The 24,232-nt window shown below is 46.1% G+C and overlaps 2 protein-coding genes across 2 annotated transcripts in view; one reads left to right on the top strand and one right to left on the bottom strand.

The window, feature by feature from the left end:
• The first annotated feature begins 6,103 nt into the window (after nt 1–6,103).
• On the top strand, nt 6,104–15,400 carry LOC117500074 (granulocyte colony-stimulating factor-like). The gene is made up of 5 exons (XM_034152772.1): nt 6,104–6,137; nt 6,957–7,123; nt 13,677–13,787; nt 14,438–14,569; nt 14,788–15,400. Exons 1-5 carry the CDS (start codon nt 6,122–6,124, stop codon nt 14,974–14,976), a joined length of 615 nt encoding a protein of 204 aa, XP_034008663.1. The 5' UTR covers nt 6,104–6,121; the 3' UTR covers nt 14,977–15,400.
• A 6,902-nt stretch (nt 15,401–22,302) lies between these two features.
• Nucleotides 22,303–24,232, bottom strand: part of samd14 (sterile alpha motif domain containing 14) — a 15,184-nt gene continuing 13,254 nt past the window's right edge. The window contains exon 11 of the mRNA XM_034152771.1: nt 22,303–22,701. Coding sequence (XP_034008662.1) covers nt 22,558–22,701 — 144 coding nt within the window. The 3' untranslated portion in view covers nt 22,303–22,557. The remainder of the gene's footprint in view (nt 22,702–24,232) is intronic.

The following is a 24,232-nucleotide window of genomic DNA, read 5'->3' as shown; positions in this document are numbered from 1 at the left end:
ACACCCTGAACAGTGTGCTCCTTGTTTACATTTCCTCTGCACACTCAGATGCAGGACATAAAACACTCTTTTGCTATTTATTTTCATTTTGCAGCACATCTATACTACCAGAACTTTGCAAAACACTATATATTATTTATCTTTCTCAAGTCATTTACTTTTGGTGAGTTAACTAAAGCTTAGTTTATTTTACTCTGGCTATGGACTGATTCATTATTAGTTGTTACAAAACATGCACAAGACGGCGGTTAGACAAACCAATATAGACCCCTGATACAAACAATCAGACAAACAAACATGATGAACTCGTAATAAACAACAGTGCGTCAGCAAAGCTCATCCAGCTCAATTTAGTCCGGATTAAAGAGGTTTCAGAGGGGGTAGGGATATGATCTCTCCCAATGGGAACCCAGTGGGGCACCTTGACTCGTACCTCCACCCTTGTATACAAGTCCTTAGATCGGTGCCTGAAGACCGTCCAAGAGCAATAACTAGCTTATCCTCTTGCGACTCCACTATCCCTGCTTTAGTGGTGCTATGCCCCCCCGATCGGGGCACATAGACTTTTTTCCTCTACCCTTTCTATCCGAAACCACACAGTTAACTGTAGTCCTACTCGACCAGCCTACACACCTCCCATCAAGCTCATCCCAACGATGAAACACAGTTTTGCTCTACACTTGCATGCCACTGCCCACCCATGATCAATTAGCCTATAATTTTATGTATGCACCCCGGACCGACATCAGCTCCTCAGCAATGTAGGGAGCCTGTCGCATCAGGTAATGCACGCACCTCGCACCTGCCAGCACGTCGTAAACGGCCACAAGCCACGAGATCGCTTTTAAACAGTCTCTTTTTTTAATAGAGACGGCGGTGGTGTGAGTTAAAGCTATAGACAAAAGCTGTGACTTTCTCCCTCTGAGTTCACTTCACCAGCTCATGCAGATACGGGGAGGTATTTTACACACACCCCCGGAGCCGCAGCTGGAGCCGTGTTTTTTTTTAGAGGCGCTGGGGGTAATATCTCTGGCTGCTTGAGTTAACTGCTAGTGTTGGCCGCTGAAACCCCCAGAATCTCGGCGATTTGTTCATTACAAATCTCTATTTTGATTTCACACAGAGGTTCCACTTTACTGCTGCCCTCATTAAGGTCCTTTTAAACATCTCTGCGTATGCCTGCACGGCACATACGTCCGAGCATCACACACAGAGGGAACCAGCCAAGACAGAGTCCCTGGATGATCCCCTGGGGTTACTAGCCCCAAATGTTCATTAACCAAAACGAAACACAGCCGCTTAGCTTCACAGATAATTTTAGGATACCGTCAATCACAGATTCAGGTAAGGCAATGTCCAAATGTAGATTTGAAATCACACTTACCAGTCTCTGAAGATCTGTTGGTATCCTGCCGACAACGCCAATTTGTGGAGGAAACTTCTGTGTAGTAATGCATGGAGTCACCGACTCAGGAAGGAGACACGGTGAGAGTTGGAGCTTTGATGTCAAACACTGATGGGTTTATTCAGAGTATTCGGCCGGAGGATTCACATCACAAGTCAAAGAGTCAGAGGTTCTGACCACACGGTAGAGTTGCCACGTCAATTCTGAAGAACCTCTCTCTATGCTAGACCTTTGAACGGGTTCACAGAGAGAAATCAACATCTCTGAAGGAGTAGACTAAACACTGAATCATCTGCGTCCGACGCTCATGGCCTCAAGGATTTCACATCCGAGAGCCCACAAACACCGATAAAGAAGTGCCTCAGTGTTCTCACAACAATTACCCTACGTGCCAGACAAGTTGACCGGTCTCACACTGGTGACAACAACACATATGGCACCAAGGCCTTTCCTTAGAGGAGATAACACATGTCAGAGTAAAAGGTTAGATATCTAGAAGAATTATTCCTTAACAGTAGCAGCCTTGCTCTTGTTGTTGGGCCTGACACGATGAGATGCTATGCTAGCAGCCTTGCTCTTGTTGTTGGGCCTGACACGATAAGATGCTATGGTAGCAGCCTGGCTCTTGTTGTTGGGCCTGACACGATGAGATGCTATGCTAGCAGCCTTGCTCTTGTTGTTGGGCCTGACACGATAAGATGCTATGGTAGCAGCCTTGCTCTTGTTGTTGGGCCTGACACGATGAGATGCTATGGTAGCAGCCTTGCTCTTGTTGTTGGGCCTGACACGATGAGATGCTATGGTAGCAGCCTTGCTCTTGTTGTTGGGCCTGACACGATGAGATGCTATGGTAGCAGCCTTGCTCTTGTTGTTGGGCCTGACACGATGAGATGCTATGCTAGCAGCCTTGCTCTTGTTGTTGGGCCTGACACGATGAGATGCTATGGTAGCAGCCTGACACGATAAGATGCTATGGTAGCAGCCTTGCTCTTGTTGTTGGGCCTGACACGATGAGATGCTATGGTAGCAGCCTGACACGATGAGATGCTATGGTAGCAGCCTTGCTCTTGTTGTTGGGCCTGGTGAAGATGGACTGCTGTGCATTGAGCGGTCCTTTCAGGTCCCTCACCTTTTGGGAGCGTAGGGCAGAGTTAGGAGGGGATCCCGTCTCGTAGCGTTTGTGCACTGTTTTGAAATGCCGCTCCTAAATGACCCTTCTTCGATAAAGCCACGCTCGCATTGCAGATGAGAGACAGATGGACTTTGAATTGGAATAGATACAAAAATAATCATCCTCCCCACTCGGAGTGAAAATTATATATTTTGGGCTTTTTTGCTTCTGCCATAATTGCAGTCTTGTGTGTGTGCGGACTGTCACTCCTGTTGCCACGGACAACGTCAGCTAACTAGTGCCCACTGCCCACCAGCCACGCCCCGACACATGGGGTCACGCCGGCCAATCACAAAGCTTTGATGCGTTCAAGTGCATTATTCTGGCACAGGAAGATTATGTTATAGGACATTAACAATAAAACAGAATATTGTTGTTCTATTTTTAGACACATCTCGCGATTGACTGGGAATCTCCCCGCGATCGACTGGTTGGGCGCCCCTGGTCTAGAACCACCACTGCGAAGGAGGTCTTGCTTGTTGGTTTGAGGATCCATTTGAACACCCAGGTTGGTAACAGTTGATGAGAGAGGAATGTTCTGGAGGATGAATGGACCTGAGCTTCAGTCTGGGAGCTGTCTAACTGCAGGAAGTTGTGCTTCTTCCACTCCTTCATCTCCTCCAGGTGGTCATTGTGATGACGGCAGAGTGCAGAGGGGTGTTCTGATGGAGAGCTGCGTGTCATCAGCAGTGGACCCATGGAGAACAGGGTGGACCCATGTGTATGGAGAACAGGTGGGACCGAGGAGTGATCCTTGAGGGACGGCACGGGTCATCAGCAGTGGACCCATGGAGAACAGGGGCCCGTTCTCATGTCATCAAATCCCCCTCCTCGACTCCTCGACTCCTCGGTCCTCCGGTAGTGACCCGGAAATGAATTTTAGCGCGCCATGTTGAAGGACATCTCATTTCTCTAAATGCACATCGAGGACCGAGCATCGAGCGTGGAGGAGGCTCTCTGGAGGAGCTCTAACCGAGGATACACTGATGGGTCCTCCACGGTCCTCCACGGCTCCTCCTTGGATGCATTTCCGGCAACAGTGATGTTTCAAAGAGTCGAGACGCACGGCCGGACTGATCTCAGCCAATCACAGCTCTGCATGCATCCCCTGGATATTATTTTATTAACTGCTTTCATCGCGACGCGATGTTTCCAGAGAGAACAGCTGTGAGGTCCGTGCAGAAAGCAGAGCAGTGTGTATCATATATATCACTCAGTGTAACAGGCCTACTCTCTTTGCTTTAGTTTAGTAGATATCTACAAACTAAGAGTCCAGATGTTTCTAAAACCATTTAGTGCTTCACAAAATAAAATACACAACGGCTGCAGCCTGATGATGCTTTAGGAGCTGTAGGTGCGTGTGTGTGGTGTAGGTGTGTGTGGTACAGTGTGTGCGTAGATGCAGCGGACAGACAGGTCTCAGTTGGTTTGGTGTCCTCTGCTTACTTGTAAATAAAACTTTTGGCCCGTCATTTATTTCCCTCATTGTAGCGACCAGAGAGGGGGGGGGGGGGGGGGGGGGATATATCCAGTCTCTGATAGTGTTACGTTATTATGAGAGTGCTCTGTTTGATTCTGAAATTGTATATAAATGTGTGTGTGTGTGTGTGTGTGTGTGTGTGTGTGTGTGTGTGTGTGTGTGTGTGTGTGTGTGTGTGTGTGTGTGTGTGTGTGTGTGTGTGTGTGTGTGTGTGTGTGTGTGTGTGTGTGTGTGTGTGTGTGTGTGTGTGTGTGTGTGTGTGTGTGTGTGTGTGTGTGTGTGTGTGTGTGTGTGTGTGTAGCCTGTTATTGTCTCATTATACCGCACTGTGAATGAATCAAAGTAAATATAGAAGTGGTCATGAACACATCTGTCCATCAGACAGAGGGCTGCTGTGCCTCCTGTCATCATTAATGGACGTCTCTTTAAAATGACCGCTCAGAGGAGAGGAGTTCTCATTTCTCTAACCGCCTGCTGCTTGCCCTCCTCTCTCCTCGGTTCCCCTCCTCTCTCCTCGGTTCCCCTCCTCTCTCCTCGGTTCCCCTCCTCTCTCCTCGGTTCCCCTCCTCGGCTCCTCCGCTCGCATCTCCTGTGGGCGGGACTAAGTCTCGAGGATAGGAGTCGAGGATAGGAGTCGAGGAGGGGAGTCGAGGAGGGACATTTGATGACATGAGAACGGGCCAGGGTGGACCCATGTGTATGGAGAACAGGGGGGCCGAGGACTGACCCTTGAGGGACGGCACGGGTCATCAGCAGTGGACCCATGGAGAACAGAGTGGAACCATGGAGAACAGGGGGGCCGAGGACTGACCCTTGAGGGACGGCACGGGTCATCAGCAGTGGACCCATGGAGAACAGAGTGGATCCATGGAGAACGGGGGGGCTGAGGACTGACCCTTGAGGGACGGCTCACACATGGAGGTTCCCAGCTTGCACCACCTCAGAGAACCCGCAGAGAGTTTCAGAGTGAAGCTGCTTTAATAAAGTTTTAATGAACAAAGTCATTATTCTAATTCAAGTCGGAGGCGAGTGAACGTCAAATAAAAACCTACAATAAATCAGGTTTTATTTATTATGTATTTGTTTTTTTAGTTTTTATATTTGTAGTTTGTGTATTAAACCCTCCGGTATCACTGTGGACGTTGAATGATACCGGAGGGTTAAGTTGTTTTTTATATTTGGATATTTAGAGTTTTAGGCTTAATTTAGATTTTATTTCATATTTAGTATAAACTATATAACTAAACTCTTATTTATTTATATTCTTAATTTTAAGAAATAAAATACAAATTCACTTCAGTTTAAAATGTTCTTTTCTTTATTTTTAATAAAACACGTTTTTATTTCACTTATTAAATAATCACTAAATAAATGAGGAAACTTTAAAATAATAAAGACTTAAATTATTATTTTAAAAACTGGAAGAAAAATATAAATGTTTACGTCTCTTTTTAAAGTAATTTATTAATCTCCAAAAAGGTGATTTTATCATTTAAAAAGCATGAATCAGCTGCAAACAGGAAGTGTGTGTGTGTTTAGTTTAAAGTTGCTCAAAAACAAAAAGTTCCACTGAGGAAATTCACTGAGTCAGTTTTTGTGACGTCTTGAGGAAGAAGAGTTTCTGGGACTCATCGCTTCCTGGATTTCCTCAAAGTGAATTAAACACACTCGCACACACACAGACACACACACACACACACACACACACACACACACACACACACACACACACACACACACACACGCACATGCACACACACTGTTGAAAACGTGTTGATTGTGTATTTTATTGTTTGTATTTAACGCCCTCTGTTTACCTGAGTCTCTCTGTTAAAGGAGAGATAAAGGTGTGCAGTGACGTGTTGCAGGTGAGCTCTCTGCGCAGCCTCTCTGCGCAGCTCGGTGTCGCAACAGCTGCTTCGTCACTTCGGAAATCTTCGGATGACTCGCGCCCCCCCCCCCCCTCTCGTGCAGGGAAACCCCCCCCACTGCGCAGATAAAAAGGTGCAAACCCCGCGTGCAGATGGAAGAACCGAGAAGAGCGCGAGACACCGACACCTGAGACATGAAGCCCGCCACAGGTGAGCATCCTGCGGGGGAGGGGCTTAACCAGCACAGACATAAAGAGGGGGGGGGGGGGGGTCTTTACTGACCGGAAACCAGAGTGACCTGAGGAGACCTGCGTCAACACTCACCTGTAACTCTGTGGAGGGTTATAGTGCTCAGACTGAAGTACAAGTAGAGAGGTAGCTATGATCATCAGAATATAGTGAAAGTACAGTAAAAGTAGTCATTGTGCAGATTGGTCCATTTCAGAATAATATATATGATATGTTTTATAATGATTGATCATGAAAGTGTTCTCAAAGCTGGTAAAGGTGCAGCTAGTTTGAATGACTTTGTATACTGCAGGGTAGCTTGTGGATTTACTCCAGGTGGAACTCAAGTCTGATTTAACACTTGATTAGATTTCACATCATTCATCCACATCTGTGAAGTAACTAAAGGTATTAAATACATGTAGTGGAGGAAAAGTACACCATGTACCTCTGAACTGTAGTGGAGTAGAAGTACACAGTAGCTTAATATGGAAATACTGTAAAGTAAGTAAAGTACAAGTACCTCAAAAGAGTAAATGTACTTGGTGTGTATGGAGGTTGATCAGTGGTTAGTTATTTAAAAAATATAAAAATATGTAGAAAATGTCAAATAATTTATATTAAAATATGTAAAAAATAATAGAAATCTTCCTAAAAACAAAACAAAATTATAATAAAAAATAAAAAATGAATACCATAATAATATAATAACAACAACAATAATTAAATATGATTATAATAAAATGAAAAACCATAATAATATAATAACAACAATACTAACACCATGTCCCCCCCCCCCAGTTGCCACCCTGCTACTCTGCTTCCTATTGGTCGCTCTGACCCGCTCCGCCCCCCTAAGCTCCGCCCCCTCCGCGGCGCTGCAAGCGGCGGCAGAACGAGCGAAGACGCTGGTGGAGAAAATCCTGAGAGACGTTCCTGCAGTGTACGAAGCTGCCGTCACCATGCAGGTAAACACTCTTCTTCTTCAGGTGTTAAAGGTCTCCTATCCTTCAAAAGTCACTCTGATGTCTTCTCTACATCACCATGTGTCCCCGGGGGGTCCCCGGTGTGTCCCCGGTGTGTCCCCGGTGTGTCCCCCGTGTGTCCCCGGTGTGTCCCCGGTGTGTCCCCCGTGTGTCCACCGTGTGTCCCCGGTGTGTCCCCGGTGTGTCCCCGGTGTGTCCCCGGTGTGTCCCCGGTGTGTCCCCCGTGTGTCCCCCGTGTGTCCCCGGTGTGTCCCCCGTGTGTCCCCGTGTGTCCCCGGTGTGTCCCGGTGTGTCCCCGGTGTGTCCCCGGTGTGTCCCCGGTGTGTCCCCCGTGTGTCCCCGGTGTGTCCCCGGTGTGTCCCCCGTGTGTCCCCCGTGTGTCCCCGGTGTGTCAGGAGACTCACAAAGTCTCAGGAAATAAACCCCTCTCTCTTTTCCTCTGTACCCACATCTCTAAAAATGGGGGAACACCCACGGGCCAATCAGAAACGTTGCTGTCAGAAACAATGAGACGTGTTCTGGAAGTAATATGGTCTGTGTTTACATTAGCATGCTAACACTCAGAGCTAACCTGTACTGGAGAGAGTATGTGTGAAGAAGCAGGAAATCAAAAGGAACTCACCTTGCAGTGTCCGCTGGCACGGCACTTGATCTATATCGAGCATCCAGGGAAACTGAGCTGGGTTAGGGTTAGCTACCTACCTATTGTTCTGTAGCTGTGTGCCTATTGTTCTATAGCTGCGTGCCTATTGTTCTATAGCTGCGTGCCTATTGTTCTATAGCTGCGTGCCTATTGTTCTGTAGCTGTGTGCCTATTGTTCTGTAGCTGTGTACCTATTGTTCTATAGCTGCGTACCTATTGTTCTATAGCTGTGTGCCTATTGTTCTATAGCTGTGTATCTATTGTTCTATAGCTGCGTACCTATTGTTCTATAGCTGTGTATCTATTGTTCTATAGCTGTGTACCTATTGTTCTATAGCTGTGTACCTATTGTTCTATAGCTGTGTACCTATTGTTCTATAGCTGCGTACCTATTGTTCTATAGCTGCGTGCCTATTGTTCTATAGCTGTGTATCTATTGTTCTATAGCTGTGTACCTATTGTTCTATAGCTGTGTACCTATTGTTCTATAGCTGTGTATCTATTGTTCTATAGCTGCGTACCTATTGTTCTATAGCTGTGTATCTATTGTTCTATAGCTGTGTACCTATTGTTCTATAGCTGTGTACCTATTGTTCTATAGCTGTGTACCTATTGTTCTATAGCTGTGTACCTATTGTTCTATAGCTGCGTGCCTATTGTTCTATAGCTGCGTACCTATTGTTCTATAGCTGTGTACCTATTGTTCTATAGCTGCGTGCCTATTGTTCTATAGCTGCGTACCTATTGTTCTATAGCTGCGTACCTATTGTTCTATAGCTGTGTACCTATTGTTCTATAGCTGTGTACCTATTGTTCTATAGCTGTGTACCTATTGTTCTATAGCTGCGTGCCTATTGTTCTATAGCTGTGTATCTATTGTTCTATAGCTGTGTACCTATTGTTCTATAGCTGTGTACCTGTTGTTCTATAGCTGCGTACCTATTGTTCTATAGCTGCGTACCTATTGTTCTATAGCTGTGTATCTATTGTTCTATAGCTGTGTACCTATTGTTCTATAGCTGTGTACCTGTTGTTCTATAGCTGCGTACCTATTGTTCTATAGCTGTGTACCTGTTGTTCTATAGCTGTGTATCTATTGTTCTATAGATGTGTACCTGTTGTTCTATAGATGTGTACCTGTTGTTCTATAGCTGTGTATCTATTGTTCTATAGCTGTGTACCTGTTGTTCTATAGCTGTGTACCTATTGTTCTATAGCTGTGTACCTATTGTTCTATAGCTGTGTACCTGTTGTTCTATAGCTGTGTACCTATTGTTCTATAGCTGCGTACCTATTGTTCTGTAGCTGCGTACCTATTGTTCTATAGCTGTGTACCTATTGTTCTATAGCTGTGTACCTGTTGTTCTATAGCTGTGTACCTATTGTTCTGTAGCTGCGTACCTATTGTTCTATAGCTGTGTACCTATTGTTCTATAGCTGTGTACCTATTGTTCTGTAGCTGCGGCAGTTCATAAATCCATGTAAACATCATCATTCAGTTAAAACGAGACGCTGCGTGCGCACCTCCTAAACCGGAAGCTCCGGTCGGCTAACCATTATAATCAGTTTATTGCGTTTATTATTTATAATTGTAATGATGGATTATCAGTAATCATTTTAAAGTTACACAGAGACATTGTATTAACCGCTTTTATGATCAAATGACGTAGAAAAGATCGCTCGTTATGTGCTAAAGTAGCCGTTAGCCCCGTTAGCCCGTTTTGCTAAGTGTTGATTTAGACCAGGGGTAGCCAACGCGGTGCCCGCGGGCACTACGTCGCCCGCAGGGGGGAAATTGGTCGCCCGCGTGCATGTTCTAAAAATAGCACAAGTCACCATGGAGCTCCGTCTAAAAAAAATATTGAATACATTTTTATTTTAAAATGACAATATTGAATATAACATTTAAAAAGCACAAATTTGTATGTACATATGTAAGTGAAATGGAGATTTGGTGTGTGAAATTGAACTCTGAGCGGTTCAGAGTTGAACTCCACGCACCAAATCTCCGTTCCACCTTTAGCTGAGACAAGCTAGCGTGAGCAGCTACGATGGTACGCTAGATGCGGGTTTTACCCTAAACATGGCAGAGAAGCGAAAGAAAAGGTACTGTTTTCAAGACGTTTGGGAGGAAGAATTCTTTTTTACAACAGTGAAAGAAAAGTGTGTATGTCTCATTTGCGGGGCGACTGTGGCGATCGCAAAGCGGCACAATGTGGAGAGACACTTTGATACGTGTCACAAAAGCTACAATGCTAACTACCCACCTGGCAGCGCACTACGGGCAGAAAAAGCCCGTGAGTTAAAGGCAGCTTTGGGGAAGCAGCAGTCTTTTTTCACGAGGCCGGTGAAAAAGTCACAAAAAGCAACGGAAGCCTCATTTAGAGCTGCTCATTTTTTGGTAAAGCACAAGAAAGCCTTTTCGGACGGAGAGGTCTTGAAAGGGGCAATGATGGTTATTGCAAACACTGTGTTCAGTGACGAGAAGAATGGTTCCGATGTCATCTCCACTCTCTCCGATGTCCAGCTCGGAGCAAGTACGATCGTTAGAAGAGTGTCGGCTATGTGCGGGAACTTAACAGAGCAGCTGGACCGGGATCTGGCTACATGCCGGTGGTTTAGCGTCCAGTGCGACGAGTCCGTGGACAGAAGCAGTACAGCACAGCTGATGATGTTTATCCGAATGGTGTTTGATGATTTCTCCACAAAAGAAGAACTCTTGACACTACTGCCCCTGAAGACAACAACGAGGGGAGTTGACGTTTACACCGCGGTCAAGAGCTTCTTCGTGGAGAAGAAGGTACCATTAGAAAAGCTGGTGTCGGTGACTACAGACGGGGCTCCCGCAATGACGGGCCGACATGCAGGCTTCATTGCGCAATGCAAAGGTGACTCCGACTTCCCATCATTTCTACATTACCACTGCATCATTCACCAGCAGGCATTATGTGCAAAAGTGACCGGCTTTAATCATGTGATGACCCCTGTCGTGAAAATCATAAACAGCATCCGCTCCAAAGCCAAACAACACAGGACATTCAAAGTGCTGTTAGAGGAGCTGTCAGCTGAATATATTATATATATAATAATAATATAATACCTGTTATTGCACACAGAAATCCGATGGCTCAGCAGGGGAAAAGTATTGCAGCGTTTTTTGTCACTTTTGGGTGAAATCAAAGTATTCTTGCAATCCAAAGGGGAAGACGCCTCACTGCTTGAGGACACCGAGTGGATACTTGACCTTGCATTTTTAACAGACATCACTGGGAAACTGAACCATTTGAACTGTGAACTGCAAGGCAAAGGCAAGACTGTTGTTGACATGATAAGTGCTGTAAATGCATTTAAAGCTATGATGAGCATATTCTCTGTGCATTTACAGGGAAAGAAAGTGTTGCACTTTCCCTCTGTGCAGTCAGTGCTGCATGACAATGCTTCTGCATCTGGGGCTTTCGACAAAGCTGCAGAAAAGTACTCTCAAGTCATAAACAGACTTGGTCAAGAGTTTGAAAACAGGTTTTGTGACTTTGGTCAACTTGAGCCATGTGTGTCATTCATTTCAAATCCTTTCATGCAAGTGGACCTGACATGCATTGCTGAGCAACTAAGTGCAACCTTCAACGTGGATGCTGGACAGGTGGAGATTGAAATCCTAACGTTGCAAAATGACCTCCACCTCAAAGCCCATCAGGATGCACCAAACTTTTGGTGCCTTGTGGACACAGAAAAGTACAAAGGTGTATGCACAGCAGCTATGAAAGTTGCCTGCCTTTTTGGTTCAACCTCTCTTTGTGAGTCAGCCTTTTCAGACATGAACTTCATCAAGAACAAACACAGAACACGCCTTACTGATGCAAATCTACAAGATTTGCTCAGAGTTGCAGTGTCAAATTATACCCCAGATTACAGTACACTAGTGGACAGCATCCAATGCCAGACTTCCCACTAATACAGTAGAAGCCAATGAAAGAGATAACAGATGTTTTCAGTGAAACACCATGGCAATGGTAAACTCAAATGTTGTCCAAAAATGTGAAAAATAATTTGATCAAAAAGGGTAAAAAATGTGCTGTTTTGTTAAAAATGCTACAGATTTAGTGATTAATAAAAATATGATCTGATTGAGTTGATGTTCTTTTTTAAACTTTACATAATAATATTATATATTATGATTATAATAAATAAATAATATTGTATGTTTAAATATATCTATGTTTCCTACCATGGTAAATCATTGTTAATAATTATTTCGAGGAATAATTAACATTAACATGTGATCAGACAGTCCTTCACATACAGTAAATTAATATGTATTCTGATTATTATTAATAATAATATTATCATTAAAGGTGAAACATGCAATTATGTTATTCAGGAAGTTTGTATCAAACAAGTAGCCCTTCGTATTACTCAGTACCCTTGAAGTAGCCCTCGGTGACAAAAAGGTTGGTGACCCCTGATTTAGACTCTTGGTGTTGGACTTCTGTTCCGTGTAGGTCAAATGGTTCATATCGTCTGTTAGCTGAGCTTCTTCCCGTTAAGTGGGTATGCATCATTAATAGGTTGTTAAATATTAAGAAGCCTTGAGACGCTGTTTCTAGCAAGATGTTGCGTCTGCCCCTATGGTCTGCCCCTATGGTCTGCCCCTCTGGTCTGCCCCTAGCGTCTGCCCCTAGCGTCTGCCCCTATGGTCTGCCCCTATGGTCTGCCCCTATGGTCTGCCCCTATGGTCTGCCCCTCTGGTCTGCCTCTAGCGTCTGCCCCTAGCGTCTGCCCCTATGGTCTGCCCCTCTGGTCTGCCCCTATGGCCCCTCTGGTCTGCCCCTATGGTCTGCCCCTATGGTCTGCCCCTCTGGTCTGCCCCTATGGTCTGCCCCTATGGTCTGCCCCTCTGGTCTGCCCCTATGGTCTGCCCCTCTGGTCTGCCCCTATGGTCTGCCCCTATGGTCTGCCCCTCTGGTCTGCCCCTATGGTCTGCCCCTATGGTCTGCCCCTCTGGTCTGCCCCTATGGTCTGCCCCTCTGGTCTGCCCCTATGGTCTGCCCCTATGGTCTGCCCCTATGGTCTGCCCCTCTGGTCTGCCCCTATGGTCTGCCCCTCTGATCTGCCCCTATGGTCTGCCCCTCTGGTCTGCCCTATGGTCTGCCCCTATGGTCTGCCCCTCTGGTCTGCCCCTATGGTCTGCCCCTCTGGTCTGCCCCTATGGTCTGCCCCTATGGTCTGCCCCTCTGGTCTGCCCCTATGGTCTGCCCCTCTGGTCTGCCCCTATGGTCTGCCCCTCTGGTCTGCCCCTATGGTCTGCCCCTCTGGTCTGCCCCTATGGTCTGCCCCTCTGGTCTGCCCCTATGGTCTGCCCCTCTGGTCTGCCCCTCTGGTCTGCCCCTATGGTCTGCCCCTATGGTCTGCCCCTCTGGTCTGCCCCTATGGTCTGCCCCTCTGGTCTGTCCCTATGGTCTGCCCCTCTGGTCTGCCCCTATGGTCTGCCCCTCTGGTCTGCCCCTATGGTCTGCCCCTATGGTCTGCCCCTATGGTACTGACTTAGTACCGGTTCTCGATACCCATCCCTAGCTGTGTCCAATTGTTCTATAGCTGTGTGCCAATTGGTCCATTTGGATTTAGTGACGTCAATAGGCCCAGGAAGAAACAAATGGAAAAAGAAAGATCTCCAGCGAGGCGTTCTGGGACCTCATAGACAGGTCTTCTCTGTGTTAGAGTTTTACTCGCTACAGGGTGTACTTTGAGGGTTTGTGACTCTGCAGAGCGTTTACATGCAGAAGCTACAGAACACAAGGGGTAAGAACCAGAAAAGCATGACATGGGACTTTTCATGTCCTCTTCAGGGTCTGACCCTCAACCCCCTCCTCACAGACCTCTTAATGTCCTCCTCAGGGTCTGACCCTCGACCCCCCCTCACAGACCTCAGACCTGCAGATGATGGTCTCGTCTCTCGGCATCCCCCCCGCCCCCGTCCTCAAGCCGCCCTCAGAGACCTTCACCCTGGTGAGTGCTCATCCATTCACTGTCATGTGTTTAAACTGTGATAAACCTGTATGTTCAACATATGTTATGTGTTTACCTTGATCTTTAATGTGTGTATCCGTGTGTGTGTATCTGTGTGTGTGCATCTGTGTGTGTGTGTGTGTGTGTGTGTGTGTGTGTGTGTGTGTGTATCTGTGTGTGTGTATCTGTGTATCTATGTGTGTATCTGTGTGTGTATATGTGTGTGTGTGTGTGTGTGTGTATCTGTGTGTGTGTATCTGTGTATCTGTGTGTGTGTGTGTGTGTGTATCTGTGTGTGTGCATCTGTGTGTGTGTGTGTGTGTATCTGTGTGTGTGTATCTGTGTATCTATGTGTGTATCTGTGTATCTATGTGTGTATCTGTGTGTGTGTGTGTGTGTGTATCTGTGTGTGTGTATCTGTGTATCTGTGTGTGTGTGTGTGTATCTGTGTGTGTGTATCTGTGTGTATCTGTGTGTAACGCGTGTCGCCCCCTGCAGGCCGTCTGTGTGTATCTGTGTGTATCTGTGTATCTGTGTGTAGTTTTGTGTGTGTATCTGTGTGTATCTGTGTGTGTATCTGTGTGTATCCATGTGTATCTGTGTGTAGTTTTGTGTGTGTATCTGTGTGTAACGCATGTCGCCCCCTGCAGGCCGTCTGTGTGACCCGCATGTCAGCCGGCTGCCAGCTGTACCAGGGGCTGCTGGGAGATTTATCAGAGAGGCTGAGCGGCCTATCAGATCTGAGGGCTGACTTGAGAGACCTGCACACACACATCAACAAGGTAACTCACACACACACACACACACACACACACACACACACACACATCAACAAGGTAACTCACACACACACACACACACACACACACACACACACACACACACACACACACACACACACACACACACACACACACACACACACACACACACACACAAGATGTAATCTGATTACCTGACCACTCCACTGTGATTGGCTGACGGTGTTTCTGTGTTTCAGATGAAGGAGGCGGCTCACCTGGTCGGGGTGGGGGAGGGGCAGAGCGTGGACCTGGCCTCCCGTCTCCATGGTAACTACGAGGTGCAGGTGGCGGCACACCTGACGCTGACGCAGCTCCGATCGTTCTGTCACGACCTGGTCCGCAGCCTGAGGGCCGTCGCAGCCTATCAGCTGCCTGGGAACCGCTAAGCCCCGCCCACTGCCTACAGGCCGACGCTAAGCCCCGCCCACTGCCTACAGGCCGACGCTAAGCCCCGCCCACTGCCTATAGGCCAACGCTAAGCCCCGCCCACTGCCTATAGGCCAACGTTAAGCCCCGGCACTGCCTGCAGGCCGCCGGGGAAACTCTAAGCCCCGTCCACCATCTAGAGGAAACTGATAAGCCCCGCCCACCATCTACAGGCAAACACTAAGCCCCGCCCACTGCCTACAGGCCAACACTAAGCCCCGCCCACCATGCTGCCTTAACGGACACAGTTTCATCTGTCATCCTGCAATGCCTCATGGGAAATACTTTACAATTCTTTTATGAATCGACGGTCAGTTTTCCTCTGAATTATGAACGGAATCACACACACACACACACACACACACACACACACACACACACACACACACACACACACACACACACACACACACACACACACACACACACACACTTCATTACGTTCACATTGAACGGTTTTGCTGTTTTGTAAAAAACACGAGTCACAAAAGATTTGGGATTTTTTATAATAATTTTGAAAAGTAAAAGGTTGTAAGACTAAAGATATTACTGATAGTTTGAAGACTTGTAATGAAAATGTATTTTAGCTTTTATTGTGAAAGAAACAGGAAATGGTCAGGGCTTCTGTTTATTAATATTTATGTCTTAAAGAGATTTTAAAATACGTATTTATTTAAAGTATTTGTATTTATAACGGATATTTGTTATTTATGCTAAAATATTTATTGTTGCCTGTTTTATACATTTATTTATATTTATTAAAATGTGTTTCTACAGTTGTTATATTATTGTTTTTTAATCTGTGTTTATAACGAAGCTCTCCGGAGGCCTGTACTACGAAGCCGGTTCAACCTAACCTGGATATGTTTGAGTTAGCCGGTTGGCCCAATCCAAAACATACGCGCTCTCGCTAAACTGTACTACGACGCTGGTTATCAAGTGGATCGCTCAAGCCAGCCGTGTCCTATCTAGTTAGGTGCGCGTTCACATGAAAGGGGTGGTATTTGGAGCATTCGACCAATCACAAACATGGACAAGCGTACTGACAGCGCAGCGTCATACTTCCTGAATGAAAAGTGAACTTTAATATTAGTCAAATATGAAGAAGTTAAACTTTAAAGGGGACCTATCATGCAAAATGCACTTTTGTACGTCTTTTCTACATGAATATGTGTCCCCGGTGTTCCAGGGAACTCACCAAGTGTCAGAAAACACAACCCTCTCTATTTTCCTCCATACCCAAATCTCTAAAAAAGGGGCTGCAACGGATCTGATAAAAACTGATCCAGATTTGAACACTGTCCTGACGTCAGGACGGTGGCGCTACGGCTATTGGGCCAACTCCACCTATCAGGAGGAGACAGCCACGGCCATTGCCGTTAGAAAGCGCTGGAGACGCTGTAGTACATATGCCAGGCCTGTAGGTGGTGCTGTTCTCACTGAATCTGCCCTTGCTAAAACAGAGCTAGAAATTGTCAAATTGAGCAAAATGAGGCATGGCTAAAATGCATGATCTGTTTGGTATTTTGAAAAAAAAAAAGTATAAATATGCCTTATATAGGTATGGTCCTACACTATATTATTATAATATAGCATGATAGGTCCACTTTAAACATCCATGACTTAAACACTTTATCCAGGATCAAAGCCACATAGCTGCACCTGCAAGGTGAATACAGCTGGTAACAGAGAAAGTGTTTGAATGCGTACATTAACAGGTTTATGATATCACTGCCCCGTCTAAGACACGATCTGACTTTCATTACATTTGACTCCAGTGTTTCGTCAACTTAATGTGTTGCTTAAAATAATACTTCTGCATCCAGTATGTGACACTGAGTGTTGCACGGCCAGATACGGCTCAGCTGACTCAGATAAGGAAATATATGATACATTATGATGTGATATGATATGAATGATAATGGGACACATCGACGTCTGCACTCACAGTGCCGCGGACCAAGGGCGCCGGAAGCGGGGGGGCCAGGGGGCCATTGGCCCCCCCGCTTTTCAGCCCTGCCCCACATTTTCGCAGCGGCGGATGCCGTGGAACACTGTACAAATCCCGTTTCAATAATTCCCCTCTACTCTAAAGTCACATCTAAAACGCGATCTGATAGCTGTGTATATTTTGTTATGTTTGATTGTTATATTCAATCTCATTAGCTACAGGCATGTTTGAAGCTTGTAAAGCTCTCACTCGCCACTCTGCTGTTCCACACGCCGCTTCCCCTCCCTCTGCTGACATTATGAATGTAAGGCGTATAGTAATCATAGATAACACGGCAGGGTCCGTTACAGTTTGTTTTTATCTGATTTCAAATAAACAAAGTCTTGGCTTTCAGAATATTAAACTTGTTTTGGCAAATTCAGATGATAACTACAGCTTTGAAGCTTGTAGACATAATTACAAGCAACGGAGTAACGTAACGTCACTGCAGGCATAACAGCAGGTGTTTCTCCTGAGTGTTTTCCCGGGAAACAAACACAATACACACAAACGCAAAAATACACAAACACACACGTATATACACTCTCACTCGCGGGCTTCCCCTATCTTCCCTTCGTACTACTTTGATCATTTGCTCCGCTAATAATCAATCAGATGGATCCAGAGAAGAGGAAACTTTAAAGGCCTTTCTCTCAAAATGATGACTCTGTAACAGTCATTATATCATGTGACATATTTTGCTTAATATTTGGAGAACAACAACAATCCTGATATCATTAGAAAGCTATGAATCTCCTCTTTCCAACAGTGCAACTCAAAATGTGTCTTCGGGTCAATGCGCCTGATTTCGATGGAGCAGGTTTGCATTAGGTAAAATAAAGCAGACATAACAGGAAGAATATGTACATTTTAACCCAATCAAATAGGACATTGCCAAACCATTCAAATGTATCCATGTAAATTACAACCAATAAAAAAGCTTAGATTTGTTTATTTGTTACGTTGTTTACTTTATTTGTCACGTTGTTCTGTGTGTGTCAGCCGTTAACCAGATAGAAAGAATAGATACACTTGCAAACACGTCAGAAGAACCAGCGCAGAAGAAAACTAAATACAGTCAATCTAAACTTAAATTAACAACTGGAAGGTCACATCCCTGACATCCACGTCTCCGGAGCCTGGACCTTCATCAATCATAGAACCAGCGAAGCCAGATGAACCCAAAAGCAGCAGCTCTGCGGCCGCAGAGACTGTCAAAACCGCCGCCGCCACCCCCCACCGCCATCCGACTGCATGGAGGTTTGTTGTCGGGACATTGAGACGGGTAAAGCTGCAGCTAACTGACCGCTAGATCGTCTGGGCAAAGAGAAAGGTACTTCAACGCAGAATGGTACAAAAACAGAGAGTGGTTAGTTCTTTGCAAAACCACTAAACGGGCCTTCTGTGAAATATGCAGGTTTGCTGTCAAACGGCTTGTAACTTTCTCAAACTGTGGAGGTGATAACTTTGTTAATATCGGAGTTAATAACTGGAAGAAGTGACAAGCCTCCTGGACAGCCACGAAAAGTCTCATTTCCACAGAGAGTGTATTAAAGTGCTCTTTCTTCAGTCAAACACCAGTCAACATACAGCTTGTCAAACAACAGCGTATTGAGCAGGAACAAAGAAGAGATGGAATGATGGAGCAGCTGCGCTGTCTGCAGTTTCTAACCCGACAGAGCAATCAGGGGGCATAATCAGGGCGGATAAGGAGAGCAATTTCCAAAAGAACTCGTAGCTGAGAAAAACCCCACTCTTATAAATCTAATGTATCGGGAGTCTCTCACCACTATATTAACTGACATTTAAAAGCAATGCAAAACATGCAGTTATTGTGCTTCCAGCAAACATCCACTGATAAACTGCGATGTTAACAACCTCATGATAACCTCATATTGTTTTAACTTAGGATCGTACCTGTGTTTAGTCTAGAAAAAGGTCAATGTGTGCATTTTATTATAAAGTTGTGTATATTTACAGACTGTTGCAAAAACTAAGAAACGTATAAACATCAGGTTTAAAACTAAAAGAGCTTTACAGAAAAGTAACACAATTAAAGATGTTTGGAGTTTTATTTGAGTTATTAATTTACATTTTTTGTCAAAGAGATGCTGATTTGATACCGTTAGTTACGGCATTTCCTGTTTCTGCCGGAGAGAGGGGAGTTTGTCCCAAAGTTTGCCGCTGTATCTACTCCCTCCATCTGACAGGAGGGAGCCTCATGTGTCACTCCACGGAGTTCACTCCGTCACGGAGGGGGAGTGTGTAGGGGTAGGGTGTAGGGCGTGGTTTGGGATTGGGCCATACACACGCACTTTTTGGCCCCCCCCCCTTCTAAAATGAATCCGGCGCGCCTGCCGCGGACTGTACTTAATGTTACTCTGATCCGGTTACTTATGTCGTGGCAGATATTTAAGTAAGCTTTCTTAACGCTAATGTTATAATAGTCAGATTGCTCTGAAGATGGGAGGGGATATTCTATTAATTTTCACGTTCACACAGTCAGTGATTTTTGCCGGCCGTCTTTCCTGCAACGGCAGTTTTTCTGTATTTCCTCTCTCCTGTAATATGACTTGATCGCTTTAAACTCTGCACACGGAGCTCTGATTGGTCAGCAGGCGGTGAGCTCTGATTGGTCAGCAGGCGGTGCTTTCACTGAGTTGATCTCTTAGCCTGCGACCTAACCTGCTCCGGAGGAGGTTAGCCGCTCAGCATCAGTTACCATGGAGATCTAGCCCGCTAAAAAGAGAACCAGCGTCGTAGGACCGGAAACCCAGAGTTTTCCCTGAAGTCAGCTAAGAGAACATCCGGCTTCGTCGTACAGGCCTCGGGTCAGGGTTAGGGTTAGGGTTAGGGTTAGGGTTGGGTAGGGTTAGGGTTAGGGTCAGGGTTAGGGTCAGGGTTAGGTAGGGTTAGGGTCAGGGTTAGGGTCAGGGTTAGGGTTAGGGTCAGGGTTAGGGTTAGGGTTAGGGTCAGGGTTAGGGTCAGGGTTAGGGTTAGGGTTAGGGTTAGGGTTAGGGTTAGGGTCAGGGTTAGGGTCAGGGTTAGGGTTAGGGTTAGGGTCAGGGTTAGGGTTAGGGTTAGGGTCAGGGTTAGGGTTAGGGTTAGGTTTTTGTGTTGAATTGGGGTTTTGGGTTCTCGGTTGAGAATAAGTTGCACGGGCCTAAGGATCTGTGGATGGGTGTGTGTGTATTATTTGACATAAGGTCAAATATGAGTTTTTAAAGGTGTTTGGACCAATTCTGGAAAGTGTGTGTGCTTGTTACTAGTTGTAGGCTGAGGGGATCCTGGGCTATGATCCTCAGAGAAGTCAACAGAAGAACGGGAGTCTGGGTCCCAGTGGGTGGGGCAGCTGGAGCCAGAGCCCAATTCTAAAGGCGAGCTGGTCTTGGTAGGGGGAAGAAGAGGGGGAAGTGAGAGATAGTGTGTGTGCTTGTGACTGGTTGTAGGCTGAGGGGATCCTGGGCTATGATCCTCAGAGAAATCAACAGACGAATGGGATTCTGTGTCCCACTGGGTGGGGCAGCTGGAGCCAGAGCCATGGTCTTGAGGCGAGCTGAACCCCGGAGAGGGCTGGCCGGGCAACGGGATCCCAGCAGAGGGGTCAGGGGAGGGGTCAGAGTGGGTTTGTGAGTGGTTAAGTGTGACCCTCTTAGTCCCTTTCATCACGGACCCTCCCTGATTTTGGGTTTGGTCTGAAGGGACCCGTCGACCGGCCGAGCCCGACCGGAGACCAGCATCGCCTGTAGGGGGGAGACACAGAGGAGAGGTGATGTTAGGAAAATAGTTTTTGGGGGAGAGGTGTGTCCTTCTAGTCAGCTGGGGAGGGGGGGATGGGAAGGGAGGGGAGGGGAGGGGAACCTCCGGGGTGGGAGTAGTCAGGGAGAATGGCTTAGGTTTAGGGCTGGGGAGAAGGGGAGGCCTCCAAAAGAACTGTTGAGGAGACCTGGGTACCTTAGGCTTAGGATAAGGGGGAAGGGGAGGCTCTCTCAATGATTGCTGAGAGGCCTGGAGGGGTTTGGGGTTGAAGACAAGGTTAGAGTAGGAGCCCTGAGTAGGGCAGAATGACTTAGGGTCAGGGTAGGGGATGGGGTGGGGGGTCTTAGGATACGGAGAAGGGGTGGGGAGGTGAGAGGGGGAGGAGTTCAAAGAATTTTGTACCGTGGTTACAGTTTCCTGGGTCAGCCTGGGGCCATAGCGTTTTCTGGCCCACCCTGTTGCGATCTGGAAAGCTAAAAGGTTAAATGGGGAGGGTGTGGGTGTATGTAGTGTGTTTTTGTAATGTTGTTGCAGTATGATCATGTTCGTATGCATCCAGTTTATAGTGTTGGCATGTATCTGTGTGTGTGTGTACTCAGTTGGGGTAGATGGTCTGATGAATGTAGAGAGTCTGATGACTTGTCTGAGCATGCCTGGGGGGAAGATATGTGTGGCAATGGCTTGGTCTGTGGTGTATTTATGATGTGTGGCCTGGATGAGTGTGAAGTAGTGTTTTGTGAGCTTTCTGGTGGCTGGTTCCAGTGGCTGATATGGTGTTCTACGTGTGTAGTTAATATCAGTGTGTGTTGGCTGTGCATACTCTCCACGTCCACTCAACTGCACATACTGGGTTCTGGATTCGAACATTAAAACTGTATGGGCTCTTACCTGGGTAGGTTGTAGATAGGCCTGGTGAAGACGTTCCGGGTTTTAGTTTTGTTTGGAAGTCTTTGCAAATCTCTTTCTGCAGGTAGGATGGCTGTGGGTGTCTCCTGTCTAGCTGTGTATATTTTGTTATGTTTGATATTAGGGTTAGGGTTAGGGTTAGGGTTAGGGTCAGGGTTAGGGTTAGGGTCAGGGTTAGGGTCAGGGTTAGGGTTAGGGTCAGGGTTAGGGTCAGGGTTAGGGTTAGGGTCAGGGTTAGGGTTAGGGTCAGGGTTAGGGTTAGGGTCAGGGTTAGGGTCAGGGTCAGGGTTAGGGTTAGGGTCAGGGTTAGGGTCAGGGTTAGGGTTAGGGTCAGGGTTAGGGTTAGGGTTAGGGTTAGGGTTAGGGTTAGGGTTAGGGTAAGGGTCAGGGTTAGGGTAAGGGTCAGGGTTAGCTTAATCTCCGGAGCTCCTGTGTCTTTGGAAGATCAAATATCATGAATGAAGTATTTGTTTATCAGTTATATAAAGATGTAATTTCTGTCTCTGTGTGATAATAAACAACAACAACAACAACTAACGACAACAATACTAACGATAATATTATTACTTTAAGTTATTGTTTATATTATAATTATTATTTGGAACATGAAATAAAATAAAAACTACAAAAAGATTTTCACAGATTTGTTTATTGAAATGGTCATTTTATTGTGGAGGTCAAAGGTCAATCATAGGTCAATCAGAGGTCAGAGGTCAGTCAGAGGTCTGAGGTCAGTCAGAGGTCACAATCAGAGGTCAATCAGAGGTCAGATGTCAGTCAGAGCTCAGTTGGAGGTCAGAGGTCAGTCAGATGTCAATCAGAGGTCAGTTGGAGGTCAGTCAGAGGTCAATCAGAGGTCAGTTGGAGGTCAGAGGTCAGTCAGAGGTCAGTTCCTGTGCGTCTCGTTGTCTCTTCTTCGTTGTTTCTCTTTCTGTCTCAGAGCTTTCTTCTCCTTCTCGGCTGCAGAGAGAAGATCTTTGATGCGTCGCTTCAGAGCGCTTCGGTGAGACGAACTGAACACGCCCAGATCCTGGGGAGGTAGGTTAGGAGGAGGTATCACTCTGAGGGTTATATTAAATACCTATCATCTATATCATGTTATAATGGAGGAGGAGGTATCACTCTGAGGGTTATCTTAAAGGGGACCTATCATGCAAAATGTACTTTTGCACGTCTTTTCTACATGAATATGTGTCCCCGGTGTTCCAGGGAACTCACCAAGTGTCAGAAAACACAACCCTCTCTATTTTCCTCCATACCCAAATATTTTAAAAACGGGGCTGCAACGAGCGGATACAGATTCCATCCGACCCGACGTCAGCCCGGAATAGTGGGCGGTGACGCTCCGCCTACATGGGAATGAGAGGTTGGGCCACATCCACGGCCATGGGCCAACCCATCTGTGTTATTTGCCAGCATGTCTAAGGCAGTGAAAAGTTGTGCTGTTGTTGGCTGCAAAGATCAGGACCAGGGACTGCATGCAATGCCATGCCTGGAGAAACAGAAGAATCTGTGGCTGGACTTCATTCTCAAGGGGAATGTGCCAGAACACCTCGGACATGTTTATCAACTTCCCTCAAGTGAAAAGAGGATATGCTTCCAATCTAAGGCTAAAAACTGGATCAATACCAACCATCCGGGACCAAGACACATCCAATTTGGAAGCTGTACGTTTTTCCATGTTAATATTTGCATTCCTTTTTATTTAGCGGTGTTTTTCCTGATAAAGTTATCTCTACTACGTAGCTTGTAGCATGTAGCTTGTAGCATGTAGCTTCGCCGTATCAATGTCGCCTCAAACCCAAACAGTAATCGGTTGGGTGTTTATATGTTTTTGTAACATTTTATTTCATTTTGTAAGCTCCGCAGTCTTTTCTATTTAAACTATCAGGCATGTGCTAACCTGTTGATCTGTGTGAAGGCTGTAAAGCTACGCCCTAGCCGATACCACAAGTATTTATTCTCCTATTTATTCGTATTTTTGATCCTCTAAAATCATATTGAGTAAGTTATAATAACAAACGTAATCTTCTGTAGGTAAGTGCCGTTTTTCCAGCGTTTTATGTAAAAGCTTTTGTGATTGTAGTCTATAAGAATTATCAAATATCCCCGATCTGTAAGCTAAGCTAAGCTAAGCTAAGCTAAGCTAAGCTAAGCTACGCTACGCGAATGAGACGTGATGTGATTCAGCAGTCTTTATTACTTGTTTGCGCACATGAATATACATATGTGTGTGTGTGCACGACTGTTAGGATACAGCAGTGTGTGTGTGTGTGTGTGCACGACTGTTAGGATACAGCAGTGTGTGTGTGTGCACGACTGTTAGGATACAGCAGTGTGTGTGTGTGCACGACTGTTAGGATACAGCAGTGTGTGTGTGTGTGTGTGCACGACTGTTAGGATACAGCAGTGTGTGTGTGTGTGTGCACGACTGTTAGGATACAGCAGTGTGTGTGTGTGTGTGTGCACGACTGTTAGGATACAGCAGTGTGTGTGTGTGTGTGTGCACGACTGTTAGGATACAGCAGTGTGTGTGTGTGTGCACGACTGTTAGGATACAG

The sequence above is a fragment of the Trematomus bernacchii genome, unplaced genomic scaffold, assembly GCF_902827165.1.
Source record: "Trematomus bernacchii unplaced genomic scaffold, fTreBer1.1, whole genome shotgun sequence".
Classification (NCBI taxonomy): Eukaryota; Metazoa; Chordata; class Actinopteri; order Perciformes; family Nototheniidae; genus Trematomus; species Trematomus bernacchii.
This window is presented reverse-complemented; position numbering and strand designations above follow the sequence as displayed.